This window comes from Ictalurus punctatus, chromosome 15 (assembly GCF_001660625.3).
Source record: "Ictalurus punctatus breed USDA103 chromosome 15, Coco_2.0, whole genome shotgun sequence".
Classification (NCBI taxonomy): domain Eukaryota; kingdom Metazoa; phylum Chordata; class Actinopteri; order Siluriformes; family Ictaluridae; genus Ictalurus; species Ictalurus punctatus.
In genome coordinates, this window is record NC_030430.2 from 17,884,662 (window position 1) to 17,903,837 (window position 19,176).

The window sequence follows — 19,176 nt, forward strand, 5'->3', positions numbered from 1 at the left end:
AACGTTTGCACTTTTTGTAATAGTCGTGTACGAGTCCCTCAGTTGTCCTCAGTGTGAAAAGGTGGATCTCGCAATCATATAGCCACTGTTGGAAAGGGATCAAATATACAGAAGATGCTATAAAAGCAAAGAATGTGCAGGACCAGGAGGATTTTTCTGAAGAACAGTGGGCAGTTTAACTGCTCAGGACAAACAAGGGACTCATAAAAAAACAGTCGTGGATCATCCAGGTAACGACACACAGTATTAAGAATCGAGCGTATAAAAACTTTTGAACTGGTTCATTTGTGTAAATGCAGTTATTATTGTGTCTTGTGGACTATATGTAAACATCTGTTATGTGAAATAGTGTATTCACGGTAGTGATAAATAAAAAAACAAAATGCAATTTTGCATGTGGAAATATTTTGAAAATTCCACAAGTCACATGATCAAGTTGCATCAACTGAATTTCCTGACGATCCTGTGAAGAAGAAAATATTCTTCTCTCAGGGTTTTTTTTTTCTTCTCTTTTCAATTATATTATGATCGTGACTGATGTACAACTATGTTACACAAATTATTTTAAATTGAAAGTAAACTATTCATTTTCTTGAGCAATCTAAATGCCCTCGTGCTATAAAAATGGCTGCTAACTAACCACATTTTGTGTGATAAGAAATCTTTTTTTTTTTTTTGTTGAAGAGTTACACAGGATAAATCACACCGCAATCGTGGAATCACACTTTTATTTGATGGCCCTTCTGAAGCCGAGGTAATGGATTCTTCCTGGGTGTCAACGGTAGAAAATATTTTCTTATTACCGCAAAAGGCGTCAGAAGCGCAGAGGTGATCTCTCCTAACCCCCCACCCCCCATTTATTTATGTTCATTAGTTACAGAAAAGAAATGGGAGTGCTCTCTCACTCTTTTACTTTGTGGTAATGAAAAATGACAGTGTTCCCGGCATTTGGCCGCGGTGGGAAATTTATCACCTGTTTAATTTCACACTCCGCTAAGCTTAAGCTTAGCCTCTTTGTAGACACTGACAAAGTGGCGGGTGAGAGCAGTGCATCACCTCCGAGCTCCCTCCCCTTTTTAATAGAATACACATTTGCTAAATAGGATTATGCGTTGCAAATATAGAGGCGATACACCTGAATATGGCGAAGCATCAGTAAGAAAGCCACAGGGCTAAGCTAGAGATAAGGTTGTGTAGGAGAGGGGGAGATTTCGAGAAGAGAGGGCTGGCACGTGATCATTCATCCTACAGAAGTATCTTGTCTTTAGACACCGCGCCGTTGCCGTGCTGGATGGTACACTATTGCCGATCAGTCTTTATGTCGGTTGAGTTTTATTTGCTCTAACATCCTGTCCAACCCCTTATTGCACCGCGGGTGACAAACGACCAACAAACAATAGGTAAACAACCTCCTGACGCATAAGTTGTGACGGCCAGGCTGTGCGTTAGCTACATGTGATGGATTTGTATCCCGACTTCCTCATAGGCAGAACCTGCATGCATGCATTTACAAGGTTCTAGCGTGGAGGATTACTTACCACTACCAAGCTGACACGTAAATCTGAAGGTCACTACACCACTACCATCCTCAGCTTCTTTATTGCTGCCTGGCTGTTTATTTGTTTACCTGGTCCTCTTAATGAAAATCCCCTGGCTAAATGGACCCTCGTTAGGACATGATGGAGCGAACGGGGAAGAGGAAAGCCTTTTGAGAATAGCTGAGTCAGACGATTCTGGATTCGCTAATAGAAAGATTTGTCTGCATCCACGTCAAAGTAGAAAAACTAATCAGTGCCCTGCTTACCGCTACCCTTGCAGACCTTTTATTTATGCATTTTAGGGATTTATTTTTTTTTATTTATTTATTTAATAACCTTTTTTGCCCTAATGCATGAGCAGAATACGCCTGCACAAGCACCCGTCCTCTGAGCCTGCTTCAACACTTGGGGTTATTTTATTTTTTTTACTCGGCCGCCAGAGCACGGTTTACATGCAATGTGGGTGGAATGCTCAAAAGTGCAACTTTTCAGAAACGTGCCAAGTGGCGTAAAGTTTTTTTTTTTCACATGGAAGTCCAATCAGGTCGCAGATTAGTGGGCAGGTAAGAAAAAAAAAATGGCGGACATAGTCGACATGGTCTGGGTCATGTTGAACGTGGTTCTGGAAAACAGCCAAAACTCTGATTCCGACCAATAGTTTTTCTTCCTATAACATACTTTGACATCTCTTCAAGAAACTATAAATGTATTTTACCAAAACAACTTGTGAAATGTTTTTATTTAGTCTACTTTTCCAACCTTGCCTAGGCTGTCTGCCAAGCAAGGAGCCAGTTTAACAAAAGCGGTCAGTCTAAAACATTGCTACCGTATTGAAGACACAGTAACCACCATGTTTTTAACATATTGTTGGATAGCTCCTTGTCATAGAGAAGCAGACATGATCCTAATCAACTCAGTTTGTAATCGGATACTGGCTGTCAAAATGCCCGTGATGCTCTGCGCCGTCGCGTCATCATCAAATCAGATAAGAGCACTTACACACACACGGTACAGATGACAGCAGAGAAAGGTTTAGAACATCTAAATGACCTGATAAAAAGATCAGTGATTATTTCCGCATCAGTGTTAGCGTGAGCCGTGACCAGTCGAGTGAAGAGAAGAGGATGAGGTTTGTGTTTAAATGCCGTGAGTGAGAGACACAAACTGATTAACAAATTGAGAACTCGTTTCACGTTGTAAACGTACAGTACGTTCGAATTTGGAAGTAAAGTTGTGGATTAGATTATTAATATACAGGAAGTCCGGACGTGTTTTTGAGTAGAGTTTGAATGAAATGTACATTTCTGGATAAGATACAGTCAAAAAGGAATCATTTCAGGTTAGGAAAAAGCATGTCGTTTTCAGAATCATATTAGTAGAATTACTCTGGATGGTACCACTTAAAAACCATGAAGATAGCTTTAGGACTGCAATTGCCGTGATAGCTTTAGGACTGCAATTGCCACGAACCGTTTTTGCACCCAAGTCTCCGTCAGTGAAGTGTGGATAAGTCCAGCAAAACCCCTTCACACGATCCCATTTTGTCATTTTCAATTAAATTTCAATCAAAATAGCGTTTTTAACAGTGTACATTGTCACAAAGCAGCTCTACAGAAACATATAAATGAAGGATATACATTTTAAATGTATGAATTTATCCCTAATGAGCAAGCCAGAGGCGACGGTGGTGAGGAACGACTCCCAGAGACGATATGAGGAAGAATATACGGAATGCTAGGTTTTCTTCTCACCGTAGTTATAATGTATGTTACTACATACATTCATCTACATCTAATTTGTGTGTTTAATAAATCTGGATAGATGAGATAGCTAATTGGTTAGTACAATCATAACACAAATTGGCATCATTACGTGCTGTGTCTCAATCAGTTCCCCAGCTCTCTAGGTCATGAATCACGTACGTATATCGTGTACATCAGTTCGGGCACTGGTAAAGACCCTGGCTCACTACACATTAGGACACCGATAACCCAATTTCCGGCGACATGACTACGTACTCGCGTTGTAAAACGTCACCAAACATAAATATATTTACGTTTTATATGTTATATAAATGTGTTAGCTTGCTCGTACACCTTTTTGTCATGGTACGTCAAGCAGGATGGAAGGCTAGCTAGTGGACTATTCAGAAAAACCGTATATAGAACGTCAGATAAATTTAAAAATGGCTAACATAAGTAATCATTTGAGAATTACAGTAACGATAACAAGCTGCTCACGTATGTAGACGGAAGTTGGCTGAGAGTTCGTCCCTCTTTTTTTTTTTCTCGAGTCGAAAGGCTTCAGAAATCATGGCGTCATTTTGAGTAAGGGATCATAGTGAACGTCGATGCTCCCTGGTTTTTGCAGAGCATTGTGGGATTTTTCACGGCTCGAACGTTCCAGTGCACTGGATTGATTTTGCGATCGAGACATATCTTAAAATGGCCGACTCCCCGATCAGTGCCCCGCCTACTGAAGACTCCCCGATCAGTGCCCCGCCTACTGAACTAGGGAACTGGTTGAGACACACGCGTGGTTATAGAGTTTGTACCTGTTTTTGTTTTTTGCAGTATCTGTATGAAAAATAAAGCAACATTACATGACTTGGGCTTTAAGATGCCGCTAAAGAGTGTACATCTGTACAGAAATGGTTGTATGTTTGTGTAGTGGTCAGTGTTCTAAGCTAGGAAGCCTAAACAAATGTCCTGTATCAGTGTGCGATTAGAACCCGTGTCGGCTCCTGCAGTCCGGCCCTGCTGTACAGCACATGCACTCTCTAATCAGAGCCAAAGTCTTCACAGCATGAACTGCTGTCAGTGTGTTGGGACAATTAAAATCGTTGCTGATTTATTTGTTTATTTATTTATTTATTTTTGGCAACAAAACATTTCATGATGCTTCGATTTATCAGTGCGTTTCCACATTTTTGCTTGTTTGTCTTTATCTAACACAATTCTTCTTAAATCTACAAAACTGCCTAATTGGATTAGGCGCATGCTAATAGAGATCACGGTCTGTAGCTGAAGCGTGATGCATGTGAAGAGAGACTTATTTGCTTGGTGTATTTGGGTGAGCCGATTGCTAGGGCTGAGTGCTTTCATTGTTTTTACATCTGGGATAATAAACTCTGTGCTTTTCCATCCTGACTGGGTTTTTTTTTGTTTGTTTGTTTCTGAATTCACCCTGATCTGTTCGGTAATCCATTTAAAATGCTTTACTGTATGTGAAGTGGCAGTTCCACCAGCACCGTATTGATCCCCTTCACTCTGAGTGAGCTCGCCTCTTCTAACATACAAATGAGTGTTATGGACCAACCATAGCCTCCTACAACCTTTTAAACACTGTATCTACTGTAAGAGCCTCGCTCGAGTTCGGTGTTAACTGAATCGCAGGGATGTAACGCATTTTTTTTAACCTGAAATAGCTGAGATGTTTAGGATCTCAGAAAGATGCACCCCCTCTTACAACAGCTATCCACTGGCCGTAACATTAATGTGTGATGATAGAGTCGAGGGTGTAATATCTCCTCTGAGCTTACGTGGTTGGCTAACGAGCAGTCGTTTTCATTAAACACAACTGAAAAATGTTCTTTTACGAGACGCCTCAAGTCAGGCTCGGTTGGAGGGCACTCTTGGGACATCTTACTTTTCCTTCTGGTAATCTTCCATTTTGATGGAGAGCATGTACAATATGTAGATTTGCCCTTCAAGTTTTCAAGCTCTCTGAGCTCAAGCTGATGCTAATTACAACTAATACGATCCTTTCATCGGGATATTAAGCCCGTGAATCAGACCTTCCCATTGATTTCCTGTGGAGACAAAGAGAGTGCTCATATTTTCTAATTAGTCTCTGTGTTTGAAGGGGGAAGTCTGCTTCGGATGGGAATTTTTCATACAGAAAAAGTCAGAGAGCATTTTGTAGGCCCGTTTTGGAGGAATTTGACAACTCTTGGGGGTCACAACAATGTCACTACCAGTAAAGCTAAAGCTTTTATAAATTTATAAATATAAGCACTTTTATATTTATAACATGCAGTATGTTTCATTTCATTTCACGTAACACGGTTGAAAACCAAGCAAAATATTTCACTGGTCGAGTACTTTTAAGAATTCCCTAGCAGGGCCGATAAACTAGCTGTGGGTCAGCGACTCTGGTTTTCTACACATTAAGGTCTGTTCCAGTTTATAGGCCCAGAAAGGGGAGAGTTTTCATAGATTTACATTTTATTTACCCTCTCTGGTGACAACATGGATTGTTTAACAAAAAAACAAAAAACAAAAAATAACTTGACAATGAAAACAGAATATGTAAAGAAGAAGCCATTATTTGTCACATTCATTACAGCGAAATTCTTTTCTTGGTGTATCCCAACTTAGAAGTTAGAAAGGTGGACAGCCATAATACAGTGCCCCTGGTGTGGAGACAGTTAAGGGCCTTGGTCTGAGGCTCAACCATGGCAATGCTGAGGCTTGAACCACCAATCTTCTTCTCAGTAACCCAGAGCTTTAACCCTTGAGCCACCACTGCACTGGTTTGAACATGGGCCACTAGAACACCAGGGGAAAAATTTGCATATCCCAGCTTGTTAGGAAGCTTGGCGGTGTTTGGGCTTCAACCCAAACCTTCTGAGCAGTGACCCAGAGCCTAAACTTTGGAGCCACCACTGCACTAATGGACCCAAAATTAGTTTATTCCCCTTGTGTCAAATGAACAACAGATTTCTCCTTCGGGATCGATGGCGTTATTCAAAAGTGGTAACATGAATCATTTCAGATTTTTATTTATATCCGTGAACTAACTGTTAGGTCATTGTTGTCATACTAGTTGCTTATCCGGACTATAGGTTACGTTTGAAAATACACGCTATGATGGTAGTCTATAGACGCAAAATACAAATCAGACATCATATTTAACTCTCAGTCACTGTTTCATTTATAGAAACAGCAAGTCTTTGAATAAGTGTCATTATGAATTGTCAGTCATGCCAAAATAGTCATTCAATTTCAGATCACACAGGAGGGCATTTGCTGTACCGAGTAATTTCGCGGCTGCCCTGGGCTGTTGTGCTTCTTCAACGGATGCTTTAGTCTCTCCTTTCCTTGTGGCTCTTTCCTCTCTCTTATTCATCTGTGGCAGCTTTATTTGTATATACCAGTTTGAATTGGTACAGCTCTGGGACATTCGAAATGTAATGGACGTCCTCTTGCACTTCTATTTTTCCCAATAAAGAGGCCAAATGTAAATCAATTTAAACTATAAATGACTTATTGTGCGTGTGGACTGGATCTAGCTGCGGGCTATAGCAATAACACAAGAGCCGGTCATAGTTTGGGGGCGGGGCTCGAGCACAAACACGACTCACAGTGACAGTTATATACATATAAAGTAACTAGGGTATTGTAAAGTGCCATTTAGCTATTGTTACACTTAAAAATTATAATTTGATATCATTTTAAATATTGAACCTAAGAAAACATGCATTTGAACCTTAAGCAACAATCTTTTTGTTTTCAATATTTGCATTTTACCACAGGTTTGAAAGCAGCAGGTTTTAGTTTTTAATCATAGAAGTACCAAATGCACAAAATGCGATTAACTAGCATCTATGGGCATTAAGGACTTTTTAATGATTTACTTTTTTTTTTTTTAATTAATAATTGACTTTCAAGCTTTAATAGAACTTTCAGTGACCTTGCCATTGGAAATAAAGAAAAATGTGTGCTGTGTACATACAGTAATGACAATGTGAGTCTTCCTGTAACTTCCTGTTAAACATGCGACTGTGACTGTGACTGTGTTGAATTTGGTCAGGTATCAGGGTTGAGTGAATGTTTAAATAAAAATATCCTTTTTTTCCATAACCTGTAGTTGATGCCTTGTAGAAAAGGATGTTTCAAGCATAAAGATGTTAAAATGCACCTATTATGATTTTTCAAATATTACCTTTCATGTAGCGTGTTATAGAGCTGTTTGTGAATGTAAATCTGCAAAGTTTCACAAATCTAAGCACACGACAAACAGAGTCGTTGACTCCCAAAACAAGGAACCGATTCTGAACAGCTGAAACGAGTCGTTAGTGATTCCAGACTTTACTTCCTGTACTAACCTACATAGGATTGTAACAAAAAGCCCCGCCTCTGGTCTTCATAGGCTGCTCGCTGACAGCGGTAGACCAATCACAACAGACTGGGACATCTGACCAATCAGAGCAGAGTATGCTCTCTGAAAGGAGGATTTTAGAATGAATCCTTTAGAATGGATCAGTTTACGAGTCGTTTGTGACACTGGGGGCAAAAATGTAATTCTGCAGTTTAAATTATGAGCACATGAAAGTGTTTTTTGACCTTGGATGCATGTAAATCTACTGTATGGGACCTTTAAAAAGTATTTTTTTTACTAGTTATTGTTCGTGGTAAAGTGTAAGAATTTCCTGTGCGGTAACGTTTACATGCTTTAAACACTTCAGACCTATCGGTGTGAACAATTTTGACTTTTTGTCTCTAGGATAGTTCATTGTCCAAAACAATATGAGAGGGCGGGAAAGAAGCTTTAATTGTAATGTCATGAAAGTATTAAGATTGCTCAGTATTGTTGTTGTTCATTTATTTTGTCGGTTTCATGGTTGGTCATTATCTCATGTCTTCAGCATTGCCTTGAGTTCAATCTCCACTAACAAGAAGAAAATTTCGGCGTATGCTGTTTGGCATGCGATGACTGTAGAAATACTTCATCAGCCAGCGCCTGTTAATTCTTTGCAGCAAATAGATTAAAAAAAGTAACTTGAAAGCATCAAAGAATTTTTTTTTCTTTATTAGTAGGCAATGTGCCGCATTAAGATATGCAAATGTGAGTCTGTGTTTGTTGGGTCCCCTGTGTCTGTGTGTGTCTTCGTACTTTTATGTCTTTTCTTTTTCTTTTTTTTTGTCACTTCCTAGTTGATCCGCGCTATTGTTGTGGAGTGTTTGTTTCTGTAAAATGTGTTAATGCTGTATGATGGAAGTGTGTATCCATGTTTCTGCAGATTGCGGGTCTGGAGGCTCAGGATCCGGGGTGGAGGCCTGCGAACAGGAGCGCTGTCGGAGATTTGGTGGCTCGTGGGACGAGGACAGGGAGGATGACGGCTGTGTGTGCGACTTCACTTGCCAGAACGTGCCTCACATCGAGGTGTGGTGTTTTTCAATTTTGTGAGTGGGGGCTGTTGAGGGGCGGACACCGATCAGATTATCATGTTGCATCATTCTGTTTTTATTCTTTGCAGGTCTGTGGGACAGATGGGAAAAACTACAGCAATGAGTGTGAGCTAAAGAAGACTAGGTGTGAGAAGCGGGTCGATCTGCTGCTTCAGAGTCAAGGCCCATGTACAGGTAAGTAACCTGCATTTTTCTTCTCTTTTCCCTCGGTTTAATTTCTCTGGAGATTAGTACGACAGCTACTCTGTAACTGGCGGTGAAATGGCAGGCTGTTACTGCACCACTAAAGCTGAATGCAAGCACTGTGTCTCTTTGAGCTTCAAGAGGCTTGTGTAGTCCAGAGCTGAATAGAGAGAGAGAGAGAGAGAGTAGTGTGTGATCAGAGCAGAATGATTCCCTCAGGCCTTCAGTAAAGCTTCATTCTACACACACCACACATGCACATGCATTCTCGCGCTTGCGCACTATATTCCTCTCCATTTCTGTCTCTTTTTTCATTCCCTTCCTCCGTACTGTCTCTGTCCTTACTCTTGTTCCCCCTCCCTCTTCTTATCTTTGCTCCCCTTGCTCCAAAGCCGCTCAGGCCTTCCAGCCAGGCTCAGTCATGCTTCTGTGGCAGCCATGAAAAATCAATCCTTTTTGGAGAACTTTCCACCGGTGCAAAGGGCTTTCAGCTGCCTCCATCTCCTCCTCCTCCTCCTCCTTTTCCTCATCCTCCTCTTCTTCCTCCTCTTCCTCCCACTGGCCAAGCTCAGATCAATGGAAATCTCATTGGGCTTCTGCAGTTGATATGCACCAAGTCACTTGACTTTGCCCACACGCTGACCGCAAGAGCTCTGAGAGCACAAGAAGCCCTTCGAGAGAACCTGGCCAATTTCGCTAATTGGAAATTAGCGCTCAGTGACCCCAAGACAGCTCTAGTCAAATCGCCCTTGTGGTGCTGCTAGGACATGATGCCTCTTCTGATTTAAAAATTCACTCCACTTCTCCGATTGCTCAGCTTTGATGTGTCTTGGCACTATGGGGTGATGAGTTTGTGGTATACAGTAATTAACGTAAAGAATAAAGTCTGCACGCATTTAGCGCCGTTCATTCATATACTTTAACAGGACTAATGACACGATGAGTTACTGATACATATTCAAAAACAAGGGCTCTTATTAATTTTCCACCAATTCAAAGTCACTAAAAGTGATTGCTTGGATTAACATTGCTCTTTTTTGGTCGATCTGGTTACAAGGAGCCAAATTGTTGACAAAAAACTGACAAAAATTGTACTACCATAAAATTTAAATGTTGTCTTTTCAAGCTATTGTTGATTGAAAACCTGAAACAAAAGTATGGATATTTTCAATACGCTAGCAAGTTTGAACTCGGCGTCTCATTTATTTAGAAAAAATCGGAAAAAACTTAGATATCTTCATTCATGCTGCATTTGTTAGTGTACTAGTACAATCTTTGTTAAACATTGCACATTTTTGCTTTTGACATACAAGCAAGACCAACAAACCAGACTATTCTGTCTTTATGTATATAAAGTGACACATTACACATAACCAATCAGCAACAAATATTACTTCTAGTCCCACCCCTGGGTACCATTATTAACTACTGGTTCCATACAGCAGAACTTCCATCCATCCATTTTCTGTACCACTTATCCTATACAGGGTCATGTTCTTGGGGCACAAGGTGTGGGACACCCTGGACTGGGTGCCAACCCATCGCAAGGCACAATCACACACATTCATAATCAATTAGGAACTGCCAATCAGCCTGCAATACATGTCTTTGGATTTGGGGAGGAAATCTGAGAACCCGGAGGAAACTCCTGAAACACGGGGAGAACATGCAAGCTCAGTGCACACAGGGTGGAGGCACGATACGAACTAAGCCAACATGCCCCCTTCAGCAGAACTTTAGTAGTGGAATGGTGGCCACTATTAAAAGCACAGTACTCTGGTGCCAGTTTTGGTACTTTGCTCAGTAGAAAAAGGCCTTATAGGTTCCACACAATAGCTCCTACCAGATCTTGTTATAGCAAGAAGGATTGCATTGTAGGCTAGATAAATGTAGAAGGACGTGAGGAAAAAATTACGAAAATCGCTCCAAAAAATAACATCAGGAGAAGAAAGTATGAAATTAAAAGGTTCCATGTGATAATAGGGCCACTGCAGCAGGGAAAGGTTTAATGAAGTGTGTCTGAAGCCCATCTCTGGTGCTGGGAAAAGGCACGGCGACTCATCACCATTAGAACACCGTAATTTATATCCCGGTGGCTGTTCAACCGAACGGCAAGCCGCAAACACTCTGAAAAAGAAAGATCTGCTTCTTCACTCTACTGCCCAAACCTATTCGACTCAATGGCCTAGAGAGAAAGGGAGAAAGAGAAAAAAGAGTGTGATGAAAAAGTAAGTTAGATAAAAAAAAAAAAAAAAAGACCATCTGGTTTCCACTAAGCTGTAGTCAGATCTTTCTACTTTAGTGCTTCCCTTTGATTATTTATTTTATTTTATTTTCAGGCCGGGTATTAGATCTTTCGAGGCCAGTGTTGTTCACACGTACATGGTGTCATCAGCAGGATAGAGGGAGTCATCACACATGCTGGATTTTCACAATGTGGTGGATTTCTCTCTATAACACCTCAAGCCCGTTATTATAGCTTTGCATCTTCTGTGAAAGTTCAGAAACTTAGCTAAATCTAAAAGTCTTGACATCACTAAACAAAGATGGCAGCCAGAAACCGATCTATATACGGTATCAAGCAGTGGTGTGCGCAGTGCACCAAGCAGCAGGATAGACCATCAGTTTTATATAAATAAATTTATGTGTCAGGATGTTAACTGAAAGAAACGGTCCTCATAGATGCATTGACATTTGCTAGTAAGACTGATGCCTTTAGTTTCATGGGAAAATTGCCTCATATAGTATAGATATACAGTCAGGTGAACGAATATCTGGACTTGGGTGAAGTTATTATTGTTTTAGCTGTCTACCACAATATATTGGAGTTGAAATTAAATGAATTCATTGAATACAATTAATGGATCTGATTTGATGGTATTTCCATCCTAATATGGAGAATTTTTGTCCCCCCCCCCCCCCCCCCCCCCCCCCCCCTTATTTCTTTAAGGAACCAAAAGTAATTTGACCTACTTACACAGTATCATCATGAACTGTAGTCAATGACTGCCTGAAGTCTGGAACCCAGAGATATGGGTTTCTTCTCTGGTGAGCCTCTGCCAGGCCTTCACTTCAGTTCTTGCTTGTTCTTGGGGCATTTTGTCTTTAGTTTTGCCTTCAGCAAGTGCTCAATTGGATTCAGGCCAGGTGACTGACTTGGCCATTGAGGGACATTCCACTTCTTTGCCTTAAAAATAAGAGTATGCTACAGGTCATCCATCTGCACTGTGAACTGCTGTCCATTGAGCAGATGTATCCATCCATCCATTTTCCACACCACTCATTCTACACAGGGTCACCATGAAGCCTGGATCCTATCCCAGGGAACTTGGGGCACAAGGCAGGGGACACCCTGGATGGGGTGCCAACCCATCACAGGGCACAATCACACCATTTTGAAATGCCAATCAGCCTACAATGCATGTGTTTGGACTGGGGGAGGAAACCAAAGTACCCAGAGGGAACCTCTGAAGCACAGGGAGAACATGCAAAAGGTGGAGACAGGATACAAAACCCCAACCAAGGAGGTGCAAGGCAGACATGCTAACCACTAAGCCACCATGCCCCTCCAGACAGTTGTATGCACAAAGCAAACAGTTGTATGCACTTGGAACTCACATGCTTTATTTACTTTCAACTGGTAGGCAGTGAAAAATAATAATATCTTTGTAAACATCTAAACAGTTATGGCTCTGACTGTATACATGTTGCCCTGCAATGTACTATATTCCATCCTAATGTTCAATATTCACAGGATAGCCTCTAGATCCATTGTGATCCTCTCCAAGATAAAGAAGTTAACTAAGATGAATGGATACACAGTATATAAGGACACCATGTTGTTGCAGTGGGTAGTGTTGCTGCCTCCAAGGTCCACAGTTCAAACCTGAGCTCGGGTTACTGTCTGTGTGGACATTTGCGTGTTCACCCCATGTCCACATAGGTTTCCTCCTAGTTCACTGGTTTCCTCCCTCTGTCCAAATCCACGATGATGTGTACAGTGACTACTCTAAACTGCCTTTAGGGCTGTATGAGTGTTCAGATGTGTGGCTGTGGTGCCCTGAGATTGTACTAGGTGTAATCAAAGATCCACTGCAACCCTGACCAGGATAAAGTGGTTCCTGAAGAAGGATGAATTAATATATATTAGTATACAGCACTCTGTATATACAGTATTTAGGAAAAGATTGCACTTAGGCACCGAAAGACCAGGGCCATTTAAGATTAAGATTCCATGTAATGTAATGCTCACTGTGCATATAATCGCCATGTAGAGTTATTTGTAACTTTTGTCTAAATAAATAAATAAAAATAATTACAATAAAAAGACACTTTACCTTCGAGCAAATCAGCATGGAAAGACTGTGATGAGCTGAAATCGTGTTTGTATTTAATTTGCATAGCCTAATGTGAATAATTGACTATAAAAAACTGACTCAGCCCACTGACCCAAAACCATCATGTTCTCATGTACATGTTCACCAAGATGATGAGCATAATGGTGACTTTTTAGGCTTTTAGAAATAAAAAAAAATGTTGTGGAGTATGTGTGTAGTTGCTCCAGCGTAAATCATAGCTCAGCATTGTTGTATATGTGTGTATGCCGCTATCTCAGTGAGGAATAAATGAACTGAACCGGTCCCCTAGGATGTGTCAAATGTCAGTTACCACGCATTCACGGAGCTGCCTGTTGTTTGTTTCCGTGCCCGATAATGGCATCATTTCTTCCCCCCATGATTTTGAATTGTAGTCGGCAGCTGTAAATAGAATTGTTATCTTGTGACCAGACGCACACTCTCCCACTTCTGCTCCTCCAGCAATTCTTATTGTATGCCTCTAAATTGCATTTCTCTACTGATTGCTTAGTTTAATTTGTCTTAAAAGAATGCTGTGAATCATTCAACATGTTTCTATTGCCTGTCTCTTCACCACTCCTCTTCATTTTTTCCCCCCCTCCCAGCTATTGTAAAAAATATGTCTGATATGATCACCATGACGCACTGCAGCGGGACCGTGTACGGATGTTGTAAAGACAACAAGACTGCTGCGCTGGGTGTCGAAATGGCGGGATGTCCCAGTATGTCTGGCAATATGCTACTTCCTTATATGACCTCTCATTTCGTAGCGGGCTCTTGGAGTGAAGATGTGTTGAATAGAATTGAGTTTATTGAATATTTCTCATGATGACACCTCGATAACACTAAGTATAAGATGAAGGCTATTGCTAGACATGTTAATCAACAGTTAATGATTACAGATTGCACATTGCCATATTTTCTTTTCAAATAACGAGTGTCAGCTGATATTGATACCTATCTAATAGTTTTATTTAAAGACTACAAAGCTTTAAAGTCCCTGTAAGGTGCTTTGAATTCGAAGTGTTGACGTAATTTCCACTGAAACGGGAAGTCAGGGCAGGACATATCGAGTGGCTCCTCCCCCTTTTTACATAGCCAATAGCGTTTAGAGAATTCATGGCCAAGGCTAAGCCATACTTGAGAGTTAGTACCATGGATATTTATAACGTTGGAGGCGGGACACTTCAGATTCTAGAGAGCGTTTGATTGGACAGCAAATCTGATGAGAAGATGAAGTGCAGAATGATGTCATCAAAATTGCTGATCCGTATCGGTGGTAGAGAGAGACTGTGCATTCTGAATGCATGTATCTTCTAAAAGCGAATTTTGTCATTGTTTTGGAGCGCACTAGCTTATTGATAAGGTTAAGGAATAAGGTTAAAACATATTCATACTATTCAATTCAATTTGGATTTCATGGGGACTTTAAAATGATGTTTATATATATATATATATATATATATGGAATCACTTCACTTAAAACTATAAGAAAAAAACATTGCTTTTTTTATTCACTTAAACTGTTTTTATTCAGGTGGATAAATATTTTTAAAAATCAATGAAAAAATACAATCATTTCTGTTTGTATGTAAACATTTCTAGTTATAAAAAATCTTTTTTTTTAAAAAAAAACAAAACAAATTCCAATACTTTTCTGTTTGTTACAGGATCGGATTGAATTTGTTCTCTCTCTTTTTTTTTTTTTTTTTTGGTACTTTTTATAAATCAGCACTGGAAGTTCTGGCATTTATAGCATTGTGAACTTTAGAATAATGTTTAAGTGAGACACCTACGCAGTCTGATAGATGTATTTATGTGAGCATGTCATTGATTGTGATTTGGTGATTATTCAGAAGGAACATAAGGAACTGCTGCATTGATTTTATTATTTTTTGTTTGTTTGTTCATTTGTTCATTTATTGTTTGTCTCACGCTGACAGAGTGTGTTGTGCGACTCAGTAATGACAGTGTGTATCTTTCGCCCAGGTAAGTGTCACTGTAACCAGTACGGCTCGTACGGAGGAATGTGTGACCCCAGCACAGGCCAGTGCTCCTGCAAGCCCGGAGTCGGGGGTCTCAAGTGCGACCGCTGCGAACCCGGCTTCTGGAACTTCCGCGGCATCGTGACAGAGAAAGCGAGCGGCTGTACACGTAAGCTAGCTCTCCTTTCTTCTTCTTTCTCCGCCCTGTCTCTGTGTCACTCTCAATTTCTTTGGAGTGATTTAGATTTCTATTCAGCGGTCGAGCTTCCCTGCGCCTGCTCGCACTTGTTCGTCCCGGCGTTGATTGGTATTGACTGCGAAACATTCTGTTTAAATCACTTTAGCTCTGTCGCTGTGCAAATCTAGACGGCTGAGCGTATCTCTCCAGCCTTGACAGTGATTTTTATTGACTGGAGCGTTTGAGATGTGGAGGCTAGCAGGAAGTCTGTGCTTATGCACGCTTGACCTGTGAAGTCTGCCTTTAGAGTAGCGAGAATATTAGTCCATCAGTACAGCTCGGTAGAGGTGGAAAACAAGCATCGATTTGTGCAGCGTGAGGTGGTTTGTATTGTCCCACAGGTGGTCAGGGGGTTAGTGTGTGTGTGTGGGTTGTGTGTGTATGTGTGTGTGTGTGTGTGTGTGTGTGTGTGGGTGTGTTTCTTCTTACATTCTCACCCTAAAGGTACATGACCGTCCAATGAACCTGCATTGCCTTCAGCCGGTGGCTTTTGGTGCAGTCCAGAGGTCATGGAGCAGAACTGGCTTTTGTGTGTGTGTGTGTGTGTGTGTGTGTGTGTGTGTGTGTGTGTGTGTTTGTGTGTGTGTGTGTAAAATGCAATTCAATTGAGAGGCACGAGAAATCTAATAAAAACTGCTCAGCCTGTTTTATTGTTTCAACTTGTTCCTCTCGCTCTCTCTGTCAATCTCTCGGTCTCCCTCTTTCACTCTCTCTCCCTCTCTGTCTTTCTTTCTCTTCCTGTCTCTGACTCTATCGTCTCTATCGTTCTGTCTCTGTTTCTCTTTCTCGGTTGATCTCTGTCTGTCTGTCTGTCTCGATATATTTTTCTGTTTCTCTATGATTCTCACTCGGTCTCTCTCTCCCTCTGTGTTTCTCTCTCTCTCTCTGTGTTTCTCTCTGTCTCTCTCTCCCCCTCTTACTCTTTTCCCTTTCTGTGTTTTTGTCTCTCTCTCTATCCCTCTCCCCCTCTCTGGGTCTCCATCTCTCTCTCTGTCTGTCTGTTTCTCTCTGTGTTTTTGTCTCTGTATCTCCCTCTGTCTCCCTGGCTGTCCCTCTCTGTCACTCACACTCTGTGTCTGTCTCTCTGTCTCTGTGTCTGTCTGTCTCCATCCCTCTCTCTCCAGCGTGTAACTGTGATGCAGTGGGCTCAGTGAGGGATGACTGCGAGCAGATGACAGGCCTCTGCTCCTGTAAGACCGGAGTGAAGGGCATGAAGTGTGACGTTTGCCCCGACGGAAGCAAGATGGCCGCCAACGGCTGTGACAGAGGTAAAATAAAGCTCTCTTCACACCAGCTGCTGCTGCACACACTGTCAACAGAGGCAATCCTGCTGGGAAACACACACACACACACTCACACCATCTCTCTCTCTCTCTCTCTCTCTCTCTCTCTCTCTCTCTCTCTCTCTCTCTCTCTCTCTCTCTCAGCTGTACCTGACAAGTTCTGGGGTTCTTTCTCCCAGTGGGATTTTAATGAGACTAAATGTCATTTGTCTTGCTGTAACACTAAACACACTCGCCCCATTGTCATTATTAATTGCAGAAAGCCATTCATTTGATTTCGGGAACATTACTACATAGGTATCACATTACCTTCTCCGAATCCAAGTCCTCATTTAACAAGGTGTCTGTCAAATTAGAAATCAGATACGAGTGAGGCAAATTAGTTGCACCCTGATGTGTGCCTACCGCATCAGCTCGTTTCTGTGTGTAATTAGAGTCCCACTGTCAGATATTGACAGGACTGAGGAAGTCAGGTGCTTAATGAAGCCAGTGCAGTGAGTTGGGATGCAGCCAGATGAAAGCACTTACATGAAAGCTGAGAGGAGAGGAGAGGAGTGGAGTGGAGCCGAGAGAGCCTGCGTGAAACCTCCTCCTCCTGCTGTAGTTTGGAGCTGTGACGCCCGAGCAAAGTTCACGCCCTTAATTGTCCCTATAATGTGCCCAGACAAACCTGCGAGTGCAAGGTGGAATGAGTAGTTTGCCGTTTTGTGGTTTAGCTCGAACAGTTTCATTTATTAGAAGAAACTAGAGTCGTGCATACAGCATTGTGAATAATAAGCTGCAAAGGGCAAGAAGCAGAGGGCATTAACAGCAGGGTGGAGTGATCCATTTAGAATAATGGATTCATCAGAAATCAGACTTCACATTTGCTGGGGGTTTTTTCAGGAACTGAGGCTGTTAGCATCTAGTGGTTGAGCGTAAAAGCTGTTTTTGATTTTGTGTGTGTGTGTGTGTGTCAAATAAAAAAAAAGAAAAAAAACCTTTTCCACCTAAAGTGCTTGTGCTACCTGGAGTGAAGGAAACACTGAAATGCACATGATTAGAACTCTAAATGCTAAAATATATATTATAAATTTATAAATTTTATAAATTATATATATATATATATATATATATATATATATATATATATATATATATATATATATATATATAATTTGAACAAACAAACAAGGGACTCATGGACAACTATAACATATATATATATATATATGTTATAGTTGTCCATGAGTCCCTTGTTTGTCCTGAGCAGTTAAACTGCCCACTGTTCTTCTGAAAAATCCTCCAGGTCCTGCACATTCTTTGCTTTTCCAGCATCTTCTGCATATTTGACCCCTTTCCATCAGAGGCTATATAATGTTCAGATCCATCTTTTCACACTGAGGACAACTGAGGGACTCGTACACGACTATTACAAAAAGTGCAAACGTTCACCAATGCTCAAGAAGGCAACACGATACATTAGGAGCCAAGGGGGTGTAAACTTTTGAACAGGATGGCCTGTTTATCATCGAGCAATACGATACGATACATGAATGAAGTAAAGGGTAATCAAAACAGTAAAAGGTTGCACCTACAGTATTTGTGTGGTGGCCTGGGGAAACCCTTGTCATTTTGTACTGTATATAGTTTTAAAAATGACAACAACAAAAACTTTCAGTATGTTTTTGTTATGCACGTATGTTAATTATAAGTTATAGCTTTTTTTAAATTCTGCTTACCCACGAAAGTAAAAGAAAAGGGAGAAAACTGCATTTAAAATGGAATTATATTGTCTTTGTTCTGACTGTATTTGCTAAACTGACTCCTTACCTAGTATGATCTTTGCAGGAACACACTATGTAAGATTTACGAGTATAGATATATTAACATTTCCTTTTTTGTTCATTTTGGTCAAATCTATTTTCTTTACGGTTCTTAAAGTGTGCAAAAGCCAAAAGGCAACTGATTCATGGTTTGAAGATAATCTGTGTGTAAACACACCTGCACTAATGACACCTCCAACAAACAAATCCCTGGATCAGACTTGAGTGAAAAGTCGCTAATCATTTGTTAATCGGCAATAACTAAAAAGAAGTGGATATCTTTGGTTTGTCGCAGGTGCCCTGGCGTCGTGTGCCGAGCTGCAGTGCCTCTATGGAGCGTCATGTGTAGAGGTCAACGGGCAGGTTCACTGCGAGTGTCCGTCTCCTGACTGCGACCAGATGAACAAGAGCAAGGTGTCCAGTATTATCATCACTTAAAGAGCACCTATTATGGTTTTGAAACGCGCCTAATTTTGTTTTAAAGGTCTCATATAATAGATTTACATGCTTCCAAGGTCAAAAAACACTTTCATGTGCTCATAATTTAAACTGCAGCATTGCCTTTTTCCCCCAGTGTCACAAACGACTCATTAAAT

The 19,176-nt window shown here is 41.0% G+C and overlaps 1 protein-coding gene across 5 annotated transcripts in view; it reads left to right on the plus strand.

Moving 5' to 3' along the window:
* The window catches only part of agrn (agrin), a 271,614-nt gene that overhangs the window by 200,747 nt on the left and 51,691 nt on the right, over positions 1–19,176 (plus strand). For 4 of the 5 annotated variants that reach the window (XM_053686553.1, XM_053686554.1, XM_053686555.1 and 1 more), the window contains 6 exons: positions 8,563–8,705; positions 8,800–8,905; positions 13,875–13,991; positions 15,259–15,423; positions 16,617–16,760; positions 18,876–18,994. In XM_053686553.1, coding sequence (XP_053542528.1) covers positions 8,563–8,705; positions 8,800–8,905; positions 13,875–13,991; positions 15,259–15,423; positions 16,617–16,760; positions 18,876–18,994 — 794 coding nt within the window. The remainder of the gene's footprint in view (positions 1–8,562; positions 8,706–8,799; positions 8,906–13,874; positions 13,992–15,258; positions 15,424–16,616; positions 16,761–18,875; positions 18,995–19,176) is intronic. The other variant, XM_053686556.1, reaches the window with a different exon arrangement.